Source organism: Rhinolophus sinicus, chromosome 16, assembly GCF_057876585.1.
Source record: "Rhinolophus sinicus isolate RSI-liver-muscle chromosome 16, RSI-T2T, whole genome shotgun sequence".
Taxonomy (NCBI): domain Eukaryota; kingdom Metazoa; phylum Chordata; class Mammalia; order Chiroptera; family Rhinolophidae; genus Rhinolophus; species Rhinolophus sinicus.
The window spans coordinates 74,441,786-74,463,652 of record NC_142516.1 but is presented as its reverse complement, the minus strand read 5'-3'; the positions used below and the strand labels follow the sequence as shown (position 1 = coordinate 74,463,652).

At 39.9% G+C, this 21,867-nt stretch overlaps 1 protein-coding gene across 3 annotated transcripts; it reads left to right on the top strand.

Annotated features, from left to right (window-relative positions):
* Nucleotides 1-220: 220 nt before the first annotated feature.
* On the top strand, nt 221-20,999 carry LOC109439865 (zinc finger protein 782-like). Of its 3 annotated transcripts, none has more exons than XM_088793316.1 (4): nt 344-516; nt 4,893-4,974; nt 8,997-9,123; nt 16,324-20,999. In XM_088793316.1, exons 2-4 carry the CDS (start codon nt 4,960-4,962, stop codon nt 17,925-17,927), a joined length of 1,746 nt encoding a protein of 581 aa, XP_088649442.1. In that variant the 5' UTR covers nt 344-516; nt 4,893-4,959; the 3' UTR covers nt 17,928-20,999. The 3 variants fall into 3 exon arrangements, with proteins under 3 accessions (XP_088649440.1, XP_088649442.1, XP_088649441.1); XM_088793315.1 differs by having other exon boundaries at nt 384-516; nt 4,824-4,974; XM_088793314.1 differs by lacking the exon at nt 4,893-4,974 and having other exon boundaries at nt 221-516; nt 8,997-9,113.
* The last annotated feature ends 868 nt before the right edge of the window (nt 21,000-21,867 follow it).

The following is a 21,867-nucleotide window of genomic DNA, read 5'->3' as shown; positions in this document are numbered from 1 at the left end:
ATGAGTGCCTTTATAAAACCAATATGTTTTCCTGTTATTGCACTATTATTTTTACACTAAAGAATAACCCCGTGCATATCCAGCTTTCCCCAATTGTATCCAATGTCTTTGACAGGTGTTGCTTTTTGAATCGGGTGTGTTTTTTTGTTTTATTTTTTCTTTTTTGGAAACGAGGCTTTGTACGTGGCGGCAAACTTCAAGTTTAACCCCTAAGGTTTGGGGCTCCTGACACAACCCCGGGGCAAGAGACAAGGTCAAGGGCAACATCTTAGCAACCAGGTAAAGAAGTGCAAAGGTTGCTAAATCGCGAAAATAAGTGGCAGCGGTGTTTTATGGGAAATGTAGTCTATGGAACTGGCTGGCCGCGCAGGACCCTGGGATCCGGTCTTCTGGGCTCCATCGGCTTCTGTAAAGCTCTAGTCCCGCCTCCCTGCTTCTGCTCTGTCTGTGGTCGCTTGGAAAACAACACATCGTGGACCTCGTCTTCCACGCGGACGCGGAGGATTCGCATCGAAAGTGAGAGCGCGGGGGTGATGGGAATCTGGGCACAGACCTGGAGACCAGCGTGAAGCGCGTGGGGCCTTGTGTCTGTGGAAGAGGGAACGGGAGGTCCCGGGAACCCCCCAGGTGGGATCTTCAGTGCAGAGCCGGCAGGTACCTACCTATTGGGGGAAACCGGCCCTTTCAGTTCCCGGGGCGCAGATAGGACTGAGCGCGGTCAGGAGCAGGAGCCCAGTGCGGCCGGGGTGTAGGGACCTTGTGCCTGGCCCCACCTGCAGCCGGAAAGGAGAAAACCCAGTTTGATCCGCAGGAGGGGAAAGCGCGTTTATAATGAGACCATGAGAGCCAGAAAGCGCGGGCGGTGAGTCTCATGAGAGAAACTCTGGAGCTAAAACTATCGGGTCAAGTCCAGCTCTGTCACCTAGGCGGGGGCGACAGAAGGAACCTGCGTCAGAATCCGGTTTCCATTGGAAAACTGGCGTTCTGAGAGGTTCTCGCCTATGAAACAAATAGCCAACTGAGTAAATAACAACTGCCATTGTGTTCAGAAGACACTTAGGTTTTTCCTGTTCCCTGGGTGACTTATGTAAACCTCAAATCCAGTATATGAGGTAGGCATACCCATCCGCATGAAAATAGAAGAAAACTATTGAGGCTCAGGTTGGTGGAGCGATGTGCTCAGGTCACAAGCTTATGGTGAGGGAGCTTCGACTTAGGAGCAAGTGTGCTTTCAATCTCAGGATTCATCTAAATATAGCACCTTCCGAAAACCATCATTACATCCTTCACAGCACTTGACATTGAAAGTGAATCTCAATGTGAATGGACTCTCAGCACTGTCAAGTGTATTTTGGGATTTCTGGTGTCTCATCAGAATTCTGAGGTCAGACAGAGGTTCCTAGCTCTTCCTGCACTGGCAGGTTGTCTGTGTTTTACGTCTGAAATTATAGGATTCCAAAAGTGTAAGATTTGTGACCCTAAAGAGAATTGTTTCCCAGAGCCAGTTCCCAGATTTTGGGAAACATTTATTTAGAACAAAGCAGCGCCTGTGATGTAGGAATCGGATGGGCTCTAGGAACAGGAATGTTCCCTGGAAGAGAACAGCCCTGTTCTTTCCTCACCAGAGCTTCAGAGCTGAGGAAAAAGAACACAGGAAACAGCAGAGCCTAAATTTGCACAGTTGGAAGTTTTTGACTCTCTGCCTGGATTTGGAGATACTGCCACGGTACTGTAGCCACCACACTGGTGTGACAGTGGAGGTGGAGGATCTGGGTCAGCTTTGAGTTGGGGGTGAGCTGGGGTGGCCCAGGAGTATACTGCCCAAGGAACGTCATTTTGTGGGAGAGTTTGTGAGGATGAGGTCTGGGGTAAGTGGCAACCAGACACCAGATGGAAATTGTTTTTTCGCTATTGCTCAGTGGTCCCCTGCTCTCGTCTCTTCACTCTTTACAACATTGTCCTGCTCTCACACGTGTCCATGTGACATTGACTTATCCTGACCTCACAGAATCCCAAAACGATGCATCCCGAAGAGTTTCCTTGGCTATGTACTTCTGACTCTTGAAAGCTTTAAAAAATTGGACCAGAGAGGTTACAGTGACTTGCCAAGGAAAACGCAGTTTGTGACAGAGCCAGGAGGAAAACAAGTGCAGTTCAGTTTCTCACAGGAAGTCACCAAAAACATCTTATGAAAAGGACCTTTTAAGAAACTTAGCCCAATCAAAACTAAAATGAAACTTTCCTGTCATTCTATCTTTAGTTTTCTGGTAAGACTGTGTCTCCATTGTTTCTTTGCCTTTTTGTTGTTGTCTATTATTTCTGTGTGGTGGTATTCTATGATGTTTCCCTCTGTTTCTTCTTTTATTTCAGTATATATTTCAATTCTGGATTTATTTTGAGTGGTTACCCTTAAGTTTATGTAAAAGAAAGTTTGATATTTAGAGTATTCCATTATCTTCAGCACGCTTACTTTCTCCATTCCCATATTCCGGTTCAGGCCTTTACTCTCCCCCTTTTTGAGTTTTGGTTGCCACAAATTATCCCTGTTGATGGTGATCGAATAGCCTCCTTTAGTATTTCTTGTAGTGCAGGTCGTGTATTAGAAAATTCCCTCAGCTTCTGTATGTCTGGAAAGGTCTTTATTCCTCCTTCATATCTAAAGGATATCTTTGCTGGATATATTATTCTTGGCTCATGATTTCTCTCTTTTAATAGTTTGAATATTTGGTTCCACTCCCTCCTGGCTTGTAGAGTTTCTGCTGAAAAATCTGATGATAATCTAATGGGCTTTCCTTTGTATGTTACCGTCTTCTTTTCCCTGGCTGCCTTGAGGATTCTTTCTTTGTCGTTGATTTTAGACAGCTTCAATACAATGTGCCTTGGAGAAGGCCTGTTGGGATTGAGGTAACTAGGTGTTCTATTTGCTTCTTGGATTCGAGGGTCCAGTTCTGTCCACAAATTTGGGAAGTTCTCATCGACAATTTGTTTGAATATATTCTCTGTTCCCTTCTCTCTTTTTTCTCCTTCTGGTATGCCCATTATTCTTATATTGCTCTTTCTGATGGAGTCAGAAAGTTCTTGTAGAGTTCTTTCATTTCTTTTAAGTCTCAAGTCTCTTTCTTCTTCTCTCTGTGTCATTTCCAGGTTTCTATCTTCGATGTCACTGACTCTTTCCTCCATCTGGTCAACTCTACTACCTAAGCTGGTTATTTCATTCTTAATTTCTTCTATTGAGTTCTTAATCTCCAGAAATTCTATTTGGTTCTTTTTTAAGATTTCAATCTCTTTCGTAAAATGCTCATGCTGTTCTTTGATTGAGTTTCTGAGTTCCTTTAACTGCCTTTCTGTGTTTTCTTGTATCTCGTTGAGTTTTTTCAGAACTGCAATCTTGAATTCTCTGTCATTTAAGTCACATATTTCTGTATCTTTAAGTGCCTTCTCTGGAGATTTTTCACTTTCTTTCTGAGTTATCTTGTTGTCTTGGTTATTCATGGCGATTACTGGTTTACTATTTCTCTTCCTAGACATCTACAGGAGTGGCTTCTGCAACAGGCTGATAGAAAGCGGTCTTTCTTTTGTTTGCCAGTACTTGTTGGTAGAGTGTTTTATTATTTCTCCAACTGCAACTTATTTTTCTTCTCCCACACGGTAGTGCTATGTTTTCTCTGCACTATTCCAACTTTCACACAATGGGGGGATTCCCTGGGAGACGGGCTTCTCCTCTGTTAATAGTTCATCTAAGTCACAGGGCGCAGTGTCCCGGTGGGTATGCGGAGAGCTTTTGATGTTCCAAAGCTCTTTCAGCTCCTGATTCAGAGCCCGTAGGTTTCAGCAGTTCTGTTTACTCCTGCAGGGATCCGCCCAGATAGGTGGGGTCAGGGGCGGGGTGAGTTGTGAGAGGTGGCCCAGAGCAATGGCGGCGACCACCACCACTGCCGGTCCTGCTTCCACAGCTCCCTCCCCTTTGCTGGAACTAGTTGGGCTGTGAAATTGTGTTTGCAGTCCACAGTTCTCAAAACAGCAAATTTTCTGTTGTTTTGATCTGACATTGCTACTGTTTCGCTTTTAGCACCGGGCAGGTGGGGGCGGGGCGAGCTCTGGGAGGGGAGGGAGGGGGCGGCTAGTCTCAGTGCCTAAGGCTCCGTTCTCTGCTCGGCAGTGCGGGCTTAAACCACCGTTTTCAGCCTTTTTCCCTCAGTCTTTTCTCCGAGGTCTCTGCCGTGAGCGTTGGGTTCAGCCGTGTTATATGCTGTCCCCTCAGCCCTGTGGAGCCCTGGCGGAGCCCTAGCAGTCCGAGTTCTTCCCTCTCCCACAGCTGCGGTGGTTCCGGGAAGCAGCGAGCTGGGCGCACTGAGCTAGGTCTGCGTCCTCCGCCCGCTCGTCTCCGTCTCTGCGCACTTCTCCCTTTCCTCCTCCCTCCACTCGCGCGAATCACCCACCTGTAGGTGATTTCAGTCAGTTGTGGGCCTCTTCATGTTGCCTGTCTGCTGTGCAGGGAGTCCTTTGTGGAGTTTTTGTTGTTCGATTCGTTGTAAATTCCAGGGGAGCTTTACAGAGGCTCACCTCACGCCGCCATTTTTCCGGAAGTCAAAATGAAACTTTCCTGCCTTCGAACCCTCCATACTCCTTTTACTGGACTTTGTGTGGATTTTCTCCTTAGAGATATAAGCAGTGTTAATAGGAAAAGACTTCAGTGATGCAGCCTGAGTATTTCATGTTAATATTAGTGAAAAGGTAATGCATTTATCATGTATGTAACTTTATTGTAACTAAGTTGTTTATGTTAATCATTCAGAAAATCAACTATATTGTTCTTTAACCAGAGAGAAGTTGAGTCAATGAAAAGCTGTGTGGTTTTGTCCGTGTGACCACTTCCTGTCTCATGTGGACAGGTGGTGCCTCCCCTGCAGGGTCCTTCCCTGACCTCCCAGTTCTCTACACTCTCCCCAGAGCAGCAGAATGAACACATCTCAGGTGAGCACTTTGTTCATTTCCCACACTGCATTGTAATGGATTTATGAGGCCCATAAGGGTACATATATTCAATGCAAAAGGAGAACTAGAAATAAAACCAGTCTTGAGGGAAAATATACACAGTGTCAGCATTAGCTCTGGTGTTTGTTGTGGGGTCTTGGTAACTAACCTTTGATTTGTATATTCCCTCTAATTGCCAGTATGCTGAGATTTCATTGTAGTCATGAATGTACGTCAAATTATATTAAGTACTTTTTGTGTATCCATTAAAATACAGACAGAACTTAACTTCCTTTAATCTATAAATATTTCGAGTAGCTAAATGAATTTTTTAATATTAATTCATGGTTGATTTCCTGTATGCACCCTACTTGCTAAAGAGTTGCTGGGATCTTTCTTCTTGTACTTATAAAGAAGTATCTGTATCATATTTAGGTAGCTTATCATTTCCTTTTCCCGCGTTTCCATCTAATTTTGGTGTTAGGCTTATATTAGTCTCATAAAAAGAAGTGACTTTCATTCCTGTTTTTTTTCCCCTTTGTGTAATGTTTTCTTCCCCTGTATTTTATTTCATAAAAGTTGTTTACAGGGGATTGTTGTGTGAATATTTTGAGTACCAAGTATGTTTATTCAAGATCATAGTTGTCTCCTGTTTTTCTCTAACCATGTATCTTTCAAAGAGCATAACTGTTCAGTCAATCAAGTTCTCAGATTTTTTTAGACTTTTATTAGTTATGCTTTTTTGGTCATATGTAAAAAAGTCTTCTTAAACTAATGTTACAATGATTTTCTGTCTTGTTTTTGTAAGTTTTATAATTACAGTCTATCATCTTTGGCGTTAACTTTTATGATGCAAGGTGTAGATCAAGATTATTTACTTTTGGTTATGTATGTTTGATAATACCAACAACATTTGTTGAAAAGAATATACCTTCTCCACTGAATTGCTTTGGCACCTTTGTTGGGAATCATTTGATGTTATATTATTTCTGGTTCTGTTTCTCAAGTCAGTCTTCTGTTCTATTGATATGTGTCAACTTTTTGCTAATACTTCACTGGCCCGATTACAGTTGCTTTAAACTAAGTCTTGAAATCAGTATTGTGAATCTCTCAACCTTATTCTGTTTTCATGATTGTACTGGACAGTGTAAATCCTTTTCCTCTTCCTAGAAGTTTTAGAATCGACCTTTCTATCTTCAAAATGTGCTCTAATTTTGTGTGTGACTCCAATGACTCTATACATCAATTTTAGACCTCCCTTTTATGTTCCAAAATCATATAACCAACATTGCAGTATTTAATTCCATCTCTTTGTTGGTAGGTGTCTTGAGTGCAAATGAAGAACATCCGTCTCAACATGAACCTCTACCCATTCCCTTGCTTTTGTTCTTCTAATCTCAGTTTATGGCTGAGTTAGAGAAACCCGGTTGTCGTCCCTCCTGTGTGTCTCCTTTGCTGCTCACACAGAATATGTTACTTCTGACACTTCTTGTCACCAAATGTGTGGGTTCTGTTCTCCTACCAAGTAAGTGTGTGCAACACCAGTTGGCATCTTACAATTTCATTGATCTGATACTATGTACATGGAGATAGCATCAGATCCCACAGGTAAAGGGCTCAGTTCTACAGGACTGCTCCCACCCCACTGCAGGTACCAACTGCAAGTCCCAGTTGTCACCTGTGCTTGTGACCAATCAGCTATAAATGTGAGGTTCCCACAACCCACTCCTTGGGTTTGATTAATTTGCTAGAGCAGCTCACAGCACTCAGCGAAAGGCATTTACCGGGTTATTAAAGAACATGGTAAAGGATAAAGGTGAACAGCCAGATGAAGAGATACATAACGTGAGGTCTGGGCGGGTCCTGAGCACAGCAGCTTCTGTCCCCATAGCGTTGGGGTGCATCCCTCTCCTGATACGTGGCTGTTATGTTCACCAACCCAGAGGCTCTCCAAATGCGTACTTTTGTGGTTTTTGGAGGAGTCATCCTGTAGTCATGATCACTTACTAACTTTATTTTCATCCTCTCTCTCCTCTCTAGAGAAGTGGGAGGCAGGGCTGAAAATTCCAAGCTTCCGATTATGGCTTGGTCTTTCTGGTGACCAGTGCCCATCCTGGAGCCCACCCACAGTCACCTCATTAAAACAAACGATGCTCCTGGTGCTCTTATCACTTAGGAATTTACAAGGGTTTTAGGAGCTCTGTACTGGGAACCAGGGGCGGAGACCCATATATCCATATGCTCCTCTGCTTAGGATGGGGTTACATCCTGATAAACCCGTTGTAAGTTGAAAATGTCGTAAGTCAGAAATGGAGTTAGTACAGCTAACCTACCGGCCATCATAGCTTAGCCTAGTCTCCCTTCATCATGCTCAGAACATTTATATTAGCCTCCAGTTGGGCAAAAATCATCTGACACACAGCCGATAGAGTTATAAAGTGTTGACTAGCTCATGTAATTTATTAGGTGTATGACTTTCACAGTATCATAACAGTAAAAATTGTAAGTCGAATCATCGGAACTCGGGCATCTGTATACATATTTTCCCTTATCTCACAGTGTCATCAGCATTTACCCAGCTGCTCATGTGGCTTCTCTAGGTACAGCTGTGAAGAAATATAATGATCAAAATTTTGTTCCTTTCTCTTTAAGGGATCTGTTTCCATTCTTCCTCCCCATTGATTTACCTTAATAAACGTCATTTTTCTCTCTTTTTAATTTTCAAGTTATGTAAACTAAAAAAACAAAAGTAAAACAGTTCACCCATTTCTCCTACCCATCATCTTTGCCTCTGGCAACCACCAATCTATTGTCACTATGACCTCATGTGTTTTTTTGTTTCTTTGTACTCTCCACATATACGATGTCTGACAATTAATTTCGCGAACTCATCCTAGAAAATGTGCTACATATGTCATTGCTGAATATCACTATGGTCCCCGTCAAAATACTCTCCATCAGAAACTATGCACCACAACCAGTATCTAGTCCACCCTTCAAAGCAATTTTGGAAGTCTTTTTTCTGGAATGGTCATCAGCCCAGGCACCCTAATCACGCGTCATGTTACCCTTGATGTCCTGAATGTCATCAAAATGTCTTCCTTTCAATATTTCCTTTATCTTCCGGTAAAGAAAGAAGTTATCGAGGGCCAGATCAGGTGAGTAGGGAGGGTGTTCCAATACAGTTATTTGTTTACTGTCAAAAAAACTGCGTCACAGACAGTGGCATGTGAGCTGGTGCATTGTCGTGATGCAAGAGCCATGAATTGTTGGCAGAGAGTTCAGGTCGTCTAAATTTTTCATGCAGCCTTTTCAGCACTTCCAAATAGTACATTTGGTTAAGTGTTTGTCCAGTTGGTCAAATTCATAATGAATAATCCTTCTGATATCAAAAAAGGTTAGCAACACCGTTGCCAAAATTTGCGAACTTAATTGTCCGTCCTTCGTACGAGAGATCAGGTAGTATTTGACTTATTTCACTTTGCATAATGTCCTCAAGGTCCTTAAATTGGTGTCTTCTGTTTTGCTAAGTAAAACTTTCTCCACTGTTGCACAGCATTGCGTCTAAAAGCCAAATCTGATGATGCGTACAATCTCCAGTGCTTACCTGTGTCTTTTTGATGGTTCCCTGTTACTCTAGCAGAGAACTTCAAGGGGGTGTGTGTACCCTAGAGAGTGCCTAGGGCAGTCCACTAGGGCACAGGAAAAGATGACAGGACGCCTGGTTATAAAACTGTATCTAAAACACAAGTCCCTAAGCTTTATCATTAGTATATTAATTGACAGTCTATGGTATGTAATTTAGAAATAAATACAAATATATCAGGGCATGAGACTAATCTTTGTACCAATTATGTGAGTACCCTTACAGTGTAAGACAGTGATACGCCATCATAGGGTTCTGTTATAAAAGTTGTTTTAAATTCTCAACAGTAATTCTGATAAAAATTAGTTTGCTAAGGTATTTACCATGTCACCTGTTTCTGAACCCTTGTGATTGAGTAAGAAATATGCTGTTACAGGCCTCAGTGTCCTTCAAGGACGTGGCTGTGGAGTTCACCCAGGAGGAGTGGCAGCACCTGGGCCCTGCTCAGCGGGCCTTCTACAGAGATGTGATGCTGGAGAACTACAGCCATGTGGTCTGTGTGGGTGAGCAGACCTGACCACCTGACTCCCTCTGGAATTCAATTCTGTTTTCCCTCTCTCCCTCTTAATATTGAAATTACTTTTATTGGGGTGTAATTAACAGAAATTAAAAGTCAGTAATGTTCATTGTATAATTTGAGTAGTTTTGGAAATGTCTATAGACTACCACCACCAAAATAATTATATAAAATATTTTTGTCACCCCAAAAAATTTTCTGGTAGCTCTTTCAAGTCATTTTTCTCCTTTGATCCCTTTCCCTGGTTCCTGTCAGCCACTGATGTACTTTCTGTTGCAATAGTTTACCCTTCTAGAATTTTATGTACATAATAGAGTGTTTACTTTTTTCTTGGTTCTTTTTCTTAGCTCTTTTAATTTTATTAAATTTACTGTGGTTACGTTGGTTAATAGCATGATATAGGTTTCAAGTGTACAAGTCTATAAGGCATCATTTGCATATTGCATTGTGTGTTCACCACCCAAAGTCAAATCTCCTTCTGTCACCACATATTTGACTCCCCTTTGCCCTTTTCTTTTCTCTTTTTTTTTTAATTAAAGTGTATTGGGGTGACAATTGTTAGTAAAGTTACATAAATTTCAGGTATATAATTCTGTATTACATCATCTATAAATCACATTGTGTGTTCACCACCCAGAGTCAGTTCTCCTTCCATCACCACATATTTGATCCCCTTTACCCTCATCTATCACCCCCCTCCCCCCCGACTCTCTAATAACCACTAAACTACTGTCTGTGTCTATGAGGTTTTGTTTCTCATTTTCTTGTCTAGTTCTTTAGTTGTTTTTGGTTTATATACCACATATCAGTGAGATCATATGGTTCTCTACTTTTTGTCTCTGACTTATTTCGCTTAGCATTATAGTCTCAGATCCACCCACGTTGTCACAAATGGTCCTATTTCATCTTTTCTTACTGCCGAATAGTATCCCATTGTGTACATATACCACAACTTCTTTATCCATTCATCTATCGAAGGACATTTTGGTTGTTTCCATGTCTTGGACACTGTAAATAAAGCTGCAACGAACATTGGAACACACTTGTCTTCTTATATAAATGTTAGCAGATATTGGGGGTAAATACCCAGGAGACGGATTGTTTGTTTATATGGTTATTGTATTCGTAATTTTTTGACGAACCTCCACACTGCCTTCCATAGTGGCTGCACCAATCTGCACTCCCAACCAACAGTATATGAGGGTTCCTTTTTCTCCACAGCCTCTCAACACTTGTTACTATTTGTCTTGATAGCCATTCTAAACGGGGTGAGGTGTTTTTTATTTGCATTTCTCTGGTGATTAGTGATGTTGAGCATTTTTTCATATGTCTATTTGCCATTTGTATGTCCTCTTTGGAGAAATGTCTCTTCAAGTCCTCTGCCCATTTTCCAATTGGGTTGTTTGTTTTCTTGTTGAGTTGTATGAGTTCCTTGTATATTTTGAATATTACCCTTTGTCGGAGGCACTGTTTGCAAAAATCTTCTCCCATTATGTTGGTTACCTCTTCATTTTCTCAGTGGTTTCTTTTGCTGTGCAGAAGCTTTTAAGTTTGATGTAATCCCATTCATTTATTTTAGCTTTTACTTCCCTTGCCTTTGGAGTCAAATTCATAAAATACTCTTTGAACCCAAGGTCCGTAAGGTTAGTACCTATGTTTTCTTCTATGCAGTTTATTATTTCAGGTCTTATGATTAAGTCTTTGATCCATTTTTTAATTAATTTTGGTACATGGTGATAGATAGCAGTCCAGTTTCATTCTTTTGCCTGTGACTTTCCAATTCTGCCAGCACCATTTATTGAAGAGGCTGTCTTTTCTCCACTGTATGTTTTTTGCTTCATTGTCAAAAATTATCTGTCCATATTTATGTGGTTTTATTTCTGGGTTCTCAATTCTATTCCATTGGTCTGTGTGTCTGTTTTTCTGCCAATACCATGCTGTTTTGATTATTGTTGCCCTGTAATACAACCTAAAGTCAGAGAGTGTGATACCTCCAGCATTGTTCTTTTTTCTTAGGATTTCTTTGGCTGTTTTGGGTCTTTTGTGGTTCCAAACATATATGATGATTTTTTGTTCTATTTCTTTAAAAAGTATCATGGGATTTTGATGGGGATTGCATTAAATCTGTATATTGTTTTGAGTAATATGGTCATTTGAACTATGTTGATTCTTCCAATCCATGAGCACGGAATGTCTTTCCATTTCTTTGTGTCTTCTTCAGTTTCTTTTAAAAATGTCTTGTAGTTATCAGCATATAGGTCTTTCACATCCTTGGTTAAGTTTATTCCTCGGTATTTTATTCTTTTTGTTGCAGTTGCAAAAGGAATTGTTTTTTAATTTCTTTTTCTGAGGTTTCATTTTTAGTATAGGAATGCAATGGACTTTTGTACGTTGATTTTGTAGCTGCCAACTTTACTGTATTCGTTGATTGTTTCTAATAGCTTTTTGGTGGAATCTTTAGAGTTTTCTATATATACCATCATGTCGTCTGCAAAGAGTGACAATTTAACTTCTTCATTCCCAATTTGGATGTCTTTTATTTCTTTCTCTTGCCTGATTGCTCTGGTGAGGACTTCCAACACTATGTTGAAAAGAAGAGGTGATAGGGGACAGCCCTGCCGTGTTCCTGAACGTAGAGCAAAGGGCTTCCATTTTTCACCGTTAATTATGAGGTTAGCTGAGGGTTTGTCATATATGGCCTTTATTATGTTAAGGTATTTTCCTTCTATACCTAGTTGATTAAGTGTTTTAATCATAAATGGATGTTGTATCTTGTCAAATGCTTTTTCTGCATCAATTGATATAATCATATGATTTTTGTCCTTTATTTTGTTTATGTGATGTATCACATTGATGGATTTGCATATGTTGAACCATCCTTGTGCCCATGGGATAAACCCCACTTGGTCGTGATGAATAATCTTTTAATTCATTGTTGCATTCGATTTGCTAGAATTTTGTTTAGGATTTTTGCATCAGAGATACTGATCTGTAGTTTTCTTTTTTTGTGTTATGCTTACCAGGTTTTGGTATTAGGGTAGTGTTGGCCTCATAAAATGAGTTAGGGAATACTAGAAAAAGAAGACAAATGTCTTCATCAATGTTTTGGAAGATTTTGAGAAAGACAGGTATTAGATCCTCTTTGAAGGTTTGGGTAGAGTTCACTAATGAAGCCATCTGGTCCCGGACTTTTGCTTTTGGGAAGGTTTTGGATGACTGATTCAATTTCCTTACTGGTGATCAGTCTATTTAAGTTTTCCAATTCTTCATGATTCAGCCTAGGAAGTCTCTATGTTTCTAAAAATTTGTCCATTTCTTCTAGCATATTGAATTTGGTGGTATATAGTCCTCATAGTATTCTTGGATGATCCTTTATATTTCTGTGGCATCTGTGATAACTTCCCCTCTTTCATTTCTGATTTTGTTAATTAGTGTCTTATCTCTTTTTATCATGGTGAGTCTAGCCAAGGGTTTGTCAATTTAGTTAATCTTTTCAAAGAACCAGCTCTTTGTCACATTAATTTTTTCTATTGTCTTTTTGTTCTCTATTTCATTTAGTTTTGCTCTGATTTTTATTATTTCCTTTCTTCTGCTGAGCTTGGGTTTCATTTCTCTTCTTTTTCTAGTTCTTTAAGCTCTAACGTGAGGTTATTTGAGATTTTTCTTTTTTCTTGAGATAGGCCTGTAATGATATAAATTTCCCTGTTAAGACTACTTTCGCTGCATCCCAGAAATTTTGGTAGGATGTATTTTCATTGTCATTTGTTTCTATGTATCTTCTGATCTCTCCTGTTATTTCTTCTTTGACCCAGTCGTTCTTTAAATGTATGGTGTTTAATCTCCACCTATTTGTTGTTTTTCCTGCTTTTTTTGTAGTTGCTTGATATATTTCAATGCTCCCTGATTGGGGACATAAATATTGATGACTGTTATAACTTCTTATTGCATAGTCCCTTTTATCATTGTGAAATATCCATCTTTGTGTCTTGTACCTTTTTTATCCTGTAGTCTGTTTCATCTGATATCAGTATAGCTGTATCTGATTTTCTCCAAATCCCTTTGCTTGGAGTGTCAATTTCCACCCTTTCACTTTCAGTCTGTATTTGTCCTTGTGGTTGAGATGTGTCTTTCGGAGGCCGCATACGGTTAGGTTTAGTTTTTTTGATCATTCTGCTACTCTGTGCCTTTTTATTGATGAGTTCAGTCCATTTACATTTAGGGTAATTATTGATATGTGATGATTTCCTATCATTCTGTCTTTGGTTTTCTGGTAGGATGCTGTCTCCATTGTTTCTTTGCCTTTTTGTTGCTGTTATTTCAGTGTGGTGTTATTCTATGATTTTCCCCTCTGTTTCTTTTTTTATATATTGTATATTTCAGTTCTGGATTTTTTTTGAGTGGTTACCATTAAGTTTATGAAAAAGAAAGTTTCATATTTGGAGTATTCCATTTTCCTCACCATGCTTACTTTCTCCATTCCTGTATTCCAGTTCAGACCTTTACTCGCCCCCCTTTTATGTTTTTCTTGTCACAAATTATCCCTATTTATCCTGTGAGTCGGTTTCTGGGCTGCAGTAGCAAGTCGTCTTTTTCTTCTTTTTTTTTTCAGTGTTTTTTTTTTTTTTTCTTCTTTACCCTGTATGTTATCTTTAAGTGTGTAGTGTCCTATTTGGTGTACCGGTTGCCATTTCCTGCTTCAGTCTGTCTGTTCATAATTCTACTCATGGTTTTGTATTCTTTTGCTTTTTTGTTTCAGGTCAAATAGCCTCCAGTATTTCTTTCAGTGCAGGTCGTATGTTAGAAAATTCCCTCAGCTTCTATATGTATGAAAAGGCCTTTATTCCTCCTTCGTATCTAAAGTATATCTTTGCTGCATATGTTATACTTGGCTTATAATTTCTCTCTTTAGGTAGTTTGAATATTTTAGTCTGCTCCTTCCTGGTTTGTAGAGTTTCTGCTGAAAAATCTCATGATAATCTAATGGGCTTTCCTTTGTAGGTTACCGTCTTCTTTTCCCTGGCTGGCTTGAGGAGTCTGTGTCGTTAATTTTTTATAGCTTCAATACACTGTGCCTTAGAGAAGGCCTGTTGGGGTTGAGATAATTAGGTGCTCTATTTGCTTCTTGGATTCCAGGATTCAATTCTTTCCACAAGTTTGGGAAATTCTCGTTGACTACTTGTTTGAGTACAAACTCTGTTCCCTTCGCCCTTTCTTCTCCTTCTGGTATGCCCATTATTCTTATATTGCCCTTTCTGAGTCAGAAAGTTCATGTAGAGTTCTTTCATTTCTTTTAACTTTCAACTCTCTCTTCTTCTTCCATCTCTGTCATTTCCAAATTTCTATCTTCGATTTCACTGATTCTTTTCTTTATCTTGTCAGCTCTATTACCTAAGCTGGTACTTCAGTTTTCATTTCTTCTATTTAGTTCTTAATCTCAGAAATTCAATTTGGTTCTTTTTTAAAATGTCAATCTCTTTGGTAAAATGTTCATTTTGTTCTTTGATTGCGTTTCTGAGTTCATTAAACTGCCTCTCAGTGTCTTCTTGTATCTCGTTGAGGTTTTTAAGAACTGCAATCTTGAATTCTCTGTCATTTAAGACACATATTTCCATGTACTTAAATTCATTTTCTGGAAACTTTTCATTTTCTTTCTGACCTGCTTTGTTACCTTGGTTATTCATGGCAATTAATGAATTATTGTTTCTCTTCCTAGGCATCTACATGAGTAGGTTCTGCAGCAGGTTGATAGGAAGAGGTCTTTCTTTTGCTTTCCAGTAGGTGTTGGTAGAGTGGCCTCTCTCTAATTGCAGCCTTTTATTCTCTCTCACGCTGTTCCAGCTTCTCACACAATGGGGGGATTCCCTGTAAGTTGGGCTTCTACTCTGAGCACGTCACCTTGGTCTCACGGTACTGCCTCTGTTGGGGGATGTAGAGAGCTTCTGAAGTTTCGAAGCTCTTCCTGAACCAGATTCAGAGCCTGTGTATTTCAGCGGCTCTGTTTACCCCTGCAGAGATCCGCCCAGATAGGTGGGGGCAGGGGCAGGTGGGTTGTGATAGGTGGTCCAGAGCAATGTCGGTGACCACCAGCACAGTCCATCCTGTACCCAACACTCTTTCTCCTTTGCCAGAACTAGTTGGGCCATGAGTCCCTGACTACAGGCCGCAGTTCTCAAATCTGCAAATATTCTGTTCTTTTGATCTGACAGTGCTACCATTCCACTTCTAGCACTGGGAAGGTGGGGGTGGGGTGAGCTCTGGGAGGGGGGGTCAGCTATGGGAAGGGGTCAGCTAGGCTCCATGCCTAAGCCTTCCATTCTCTGATTGGCAGTAAGGGATTAAACCACTGTTTTCACCCTTCTTCCCTTAGTCTTTGCTCTGAGGTCCCTGCTGTGAGGGTCGGGTTCAGCTGTGTTACACACTGATCCCTTAGGCGGGACTGTGGGCCATAAGGGAAGCACTAGCAATCTGAATTCTTCCCTCTCCCGCAACTGTGGTACCTCCGGAGCTCGGAGTTCCAGTGTGCATATGTCCTATGGCCTGTGCTCAGCCCACGTCTCCGACTTACCCCTTCCCATCTCTCCCACTAGCCCAATTTACCCACCTTTAGACGCTTTCAATTACACATCTCTTAGTTTTGCCTGTCTGCTGCTCAGGGAGTCCTTTGTGGAATTATAGTTGTTTAATTTGTTGTAAATTGCTGGGGAGATTTCAAGAGGCTCACCTCACGTTTCCATTTCTATGACGTTATCTCCCGTAATCTCCTTTATCCAAACCCTTTCTCTGCTGGAACCTCTAAAAACCCTTAAACATGAGTTTTTTATTGTTTGCTTTTGAATTTATACCATTCTCTGATTTTTTTCAGTTCCCAGGACTCAACTTTCTTAAAACCTTTGGTTCCCAATTCATTGTTCCTTTCCTTTATGACCAAGTTTGTAAGTTATATTTTAAAATGCCAAAGTACACATGATATTCAACTCCAATTTCTTTTCCCATTTACCACTTACAGCAAGCTTCCTGCCACCCAAGGAAAGAGAGTATAGTTAACATATACTTGGAATTACTACAGTGTTCGAAGACTTAGCAAGAAATAAAGCTGTTAAATGTATAGTAGGGCAAATGTCTATAAGACTTTTGGCATAAAAATGTGTTAAATTTAATAAGCATTTTTTAAATTTCTCATGTTTAGAAGACTGGCGACTTGATCATTTAGACAAGACCCAAGAAAATCAAGACAAGCATTTATGTCAAGTTTTATTCACCACCAACCGACCATTGACTAATGAACAAGAGAAAGTTTCAGGAAAACTGTTTAATCTGGGCAGAGACATTGTTCCTTCAAGAAAAATGTTATCTGCAGATGACACTATCGGGCCTACATACTTGGATTTCTACCAATTGGCTCCTCATAATTACTCAAGAAAGATGACTAATAAGTTTAATGCAACTCACTCTAATACTAGAAATGAGAGAAGAAATACTGGAGAGAATTCTTTGGATTACAGTCAAAATTTGCAAACTTTTAGTGGTGTGGAGGAACTTGTTTTGGGGCAGTCTTTTGAATGTAATGGATGTGGTAATACTTTGCATGATAAGGCTGCCTTTATTACATGGAACAGTGCTTACACAAAAGAAGCATCTTATTATAAATTTGGAAGGAAACTAGGTGATAAATCTTCTCTTGTTGTTTCTGCAAGTTTTCACGCAGAGAAGAGTCACTGTGAATTTCATGAAGATAAATGTAATAAAATTGGGAGTAATTTTGGGACGATTTCTCAACTTCAGAGAACTGATACAAGAGAGAAAACTTTTGATCAAAAAGCACATTTTAGAGAATATCAGAGAAGTCACACAGGATTGCAACCCCTTGAGTGTGGGAAAAACCTGAGCCACAATTCATCCATTAACATACAACAGAGAACTAACGCATTAGAGCTATCTTGTGATAATAAGACATGTAACGAAACTTTCAGTTCTCAGTCAGCGTTCAATATACAGAGAACTCATGGGAGGGAACAACACTATGAGTGTAATGAATGTCAAGAATCCTTCTCAAAGAGGTCATCCGTCATTTTACATCGAAGAAGTCACATAGGTAAGAAAATTTATGAATGTAATGAATGTGGGACAGCTTTTTCCTGGAAATTATCCCTAGTTGTACATCAGAGAACTCATACAGGGGAGAAACCGTATGAATGTAATGAGTGTGGAAAAGCTTTCACCACCAAGTCAAACCTCAGGCAGCATCAGAGAACTCACACAGGGGACAAACCCTATAAGTGTAATGAATGTGGAAGAGCTTTCACCCGCGTGTCAAACCTGAGAAGACATCAGAGAACTCACACAGGGGAGAAAACCTATCAATGTAACTTATGTGGAAAAGCTATCACCTCCATGTCAAACCTGAAAGGACATCAGAGAACTCACACAGGGGAGAAACCCTATCAATGTAATAAATCTGGTAAAAGTTACACCCAGCAGTCAAGCCTTGGAAAACATCAGAGAACTCACTCAGGGGAGAAACCCTATCAATGCAATGAATGTGGTAAAACTTACACCGATAAGTCAAGCCTTGGCGTAGTTCATCAGAGAATTCACACTGGGGAAAAACCCTATGAATGTACTGAATGTGGAAAAACTTTCAGCCAGAGGTCATGCCTTAAAAATCATGAGAGAATTCACACGGGGGAGAAACCCTATGAATGCAACGAATGTGGAAAAACTTTCAGCCAGAAGTCACATCTTGGAAAACATCTGAGCATTCACCATAGGACAGAAACCCTACGAATCTGAAAGAGTTTATTTTCATGTCACACCTCAAAGGACATCAGAGAATTCGTGAAGGGGAAAAACTCTGTGAATGTATGATATGTGGGAAATTTTTTCTTTGGCAATCAGCCTTCATGATACATCAGAGACTGCATATAGAGAGAAATGCTACAAAAGTAACTGATGCAAAAAAAGGTTTTATTTTTAACTTAACTCTCAAAATTGAACGTATGAAACCATTCACACACGGAAGTGTAGTGATTTATACGCTCTCTACAATGAGTCTCACCTATGAAAACATCAGAAAACTCACAAAGGTGAAAAATCCTATAAAGGCGGTAATGTAGGAAAATCTTCATAGAGTTGTCAGAGGTTAAAAGCCTAGGGGACGAAAAAAAACTTTTTCTTATGCTCTGTTATTCTTAGTGGCTGGAGCCCTGCAGATTGAAAGACATTAACAGGAGAAAATGGTTGATTTCATATGCTTTTGGAGATCCTCACATAAATGAAATGAGAACTCCAAAGACGTGATCAGACCTGGAGGCTTATATGCCATTTCAACAAAAGGACAAAACATTTGCGAAGAAGTGACCAAAGGATTAGGGTTTAGAGCTTCTATACTTGTAAGTTTTGGAAAGGTCAATATACGAGGAAACCAATGGAAGATAAGTGTTAGTTCATTAAGATTTGTTTATGCAGATATTAGTTGGGGCCATCTACAATGATAGGAGTTGTCTCCTCTTGCTTATACCAAAGAGGGGATGGGGTACACCTTTATGAAGGAGGATTTATACCCTTTTTTTCGGCAGATGGGGAGAAACTGAAAAGGTTTTTCTGTGTACTGTTTTTCAGTTGCTTTCACTCAAAATACTTCTTTGCCAAAGTGGAATAATTTGGCTTGCGTATTTTGATCTTCTTGATCACATCAGGGCGTAAGCTTATAACTGTGATAGAAGTAAGGAAGATTTCCACCAGAAGTCAAACCTCAGAGAACATCAGAAAACTCACAGGGAATTTGATATGATTGTGATAAATATGGAAAAACTTTCATCCAGACATCAAATCTTGCATTATATCAGAGAACTCACACAAATGAAACATCCCTGAAAATGTTACGGATCTTGGAATGCTTTCCACCAGGAAGCATTCTTTTAAGAACATCAGAGAACTCACAGGGGATAAATTGTAAAGATGAATGTAGGGAAAGTTACAAGTCAGGGTCAGAAGAGATTGCAGAACTTATAGGAGAGGCTAAAATTTATTAAGCTGATGAACATGGAAGCCTCTCCCCAAATATAAGAGAACTGTCTTAGGCTATCATACAAAAGACCACAAAGTGGTTAGCTTAAATAACAAACATTGATTTCTCACCTTTCTGGAAAGTGGAGAGTCCAAGATCAAGGCGCTGGCAGATTTGGTGTTTAGTGTGGATCCACTTCTTGATTCGTATATGGCCATTTTCTTGCGGTTTCCTCACATGGAGGAAGGGGCAAGGGAACTCTTCTGGGCCTCTTTAATAAAGACTCTGCCCTAATGACTTCATCACCTCCAAATCCCAGCACCTTTGGGATTAGATTTCAACACATGAATTTGGGGAGGACATAACATTAAGTTATTAGCAAGTAGTCACACTGGAAGAAAACCCTCAAAGTGTATCTAGACAGTCTTTCAACCACTAGGGATAAGTTTAGTCCTTTCGGACAATTTAGTCAGACAATTCTCTGGGGAAAGAAGCATTGTGAAGATAATGAATATAAGAAATATTCTGTATGCATTCATCCATCTGCAGTCTTCCACTATGGATAAATACTGACTGTTTAATGAATATGTGAAGCTTTCTGTCAAAGATTGAATCTCACTGAATAGAGAATTCACACAATGAAGAAAATGTAGAATGTGATAAATGTGTGACAACTTCAAGCAAAAGACACCCTCCTCAGGACAGGAGAAAATGTGTAGAGCAATAGAGACCTCATAAGATATTAAGCAGATGAAAGAAATCTTACAAAGGTAATGGATTTGGGAAATCCTGCCAAGTCAGTCCACAATGTCATACATATAAATAATAAATCTAATAAAAAGAGACCCCTATGCCATATACTGCATGGTCTCCAATAACCATTTACTGTTGTCCTTAGGCCCACGACTAGTCTAAATTTCCCAGTCACTCTTTCATCTTAATGTGGTAGTGTCATCAAATTTTAGGTAGTGGAATATGACTGTGAGTGATAAAACAAGTTTCATGAAGACGTTTTCGTTCTATATATTTCTCTGCTGTTCCTTTTCCCTACGATGAGGGAAGAGTAGCACATGGAAGGAGTCAGGGTTCAAGAAATGTGTGGAAAAGTTTCCTCTAACTGACTTTTGCAAGGAAGAAAAAACTTGTTCTCTGCTGAGCTGTTACAGGTTTGGATCTACCTGTGTTAGACATCCCTCAGTTATGAAAAGCTATGATTGTGACCTCTGTGAAAAGTGACAAGTGGATATGTGTCAGAAGAGTCACATGAAGGGAACCCCTGACAACATCCTGAATGATCAGTGGCTATTAACCAGAGCTCTTCTCTATTATTATTCATGTAAATAACAGGCTTTGTTTCAAGTTTCATTTGGTTGATGATTACATTTATATTGTGTATCTTTTGTAGCAATACAACAGAAGCGTTGAGGATTTTTCAGTACATCATACAAGGATGCACATACTGTTAATAGGTCTCATGAATAAGCTAAATACTAAATTGGATTATTTGGTTACTGTGGTATCTTCCATGTTTCTTCACAAAAAAGTAATTAAGTATCTTGAGATACATTCAGGCTATACTCTGTGTGTTATCATAATTCTCAAGCTTTTAAAAATTTTAGCATTTATTTCTGGTCATTGCCCAAATCAACTTTTACCATTTTGCAAAATCATGCTACTTTTCCCATTTTTCCTCCTATCATTATCGTGGTATGAAATTTTTCCAGAATTTTTAATTAGTGTTTGTATAAATTGAGATTCTTTCTTCACGCAGTATGTTCTAATACTTAACTATTGTTATTAGTTTAATTTTGTTTTGATGGTCAAATCATGAAATAAAGCCAAGATATGTTCATTCAGATTGGCTCCTGTGTTCAATATTAATATTTCTGATACCTTTTTGCTTTACCAAACCATCTTTACCAAGCCTAAGAGTTCTGATTATGATAATATTTAATCTGCCATTGTAATATTTTGCATCATAGAGCAAGTTCTTTATTCATTATACTTTTTTGGAACATGTTAAGTGTTTGCAGAAATATTTAGAATTTTATGCCCCCTTAAATAAAGATTTAAAAATTTTGGTTGGGGCTGAGATTCATTCCTGAGAAACCCAGAGGCAGAGTCCTAGTGATGTGGGACCAGGCCTTTCCCGCTTTCTCTCTTTGCTGGCACATGTCCAGAGGACGCTCCCCACACCACTTCCTCCACTAGAGAATGTTCTCTGAGCCCTAAACACGGATGGAACTCTCTCCTCCCTGCCGTATGGATCTGTTCAGGAGATAATGAGGCCGTGAGCCTTATAATCTTTCATTATCGGCTTGATTGTTTGGAGATCCTCTTTATTTATGGGGTATTGATTCATTCTGGGGAGAGGTTTGGAGGAATCTGTTTGAGTCTTGTTGCAGGTTACTCTTTGGATCCTGTCGAGAGCACTTGTAGGTTTTGCCCAGAATTGGATGTCCTGTGAGGCAGCTAGAAAGACCCCCGGTTGTAGCAGTGTTTTGAGGGAAAGCTGCACGGACACCTGCATTGTGGCAGGGCCGTGCCAGGCTGGGCATTCTAACGTAGTGCCACTGGGGTCTGTGTCCCAACAATGTGGGTTGATAAGAAATGGGAAACACAGACATGGGCACCGTTTCTTCTCAGAATAAAACACAGCCAAAGCACAAGGAGGTCTTTAACCATAAAGCAGAAGAAGAGACAAGAACTAAGGCTTGTACACTG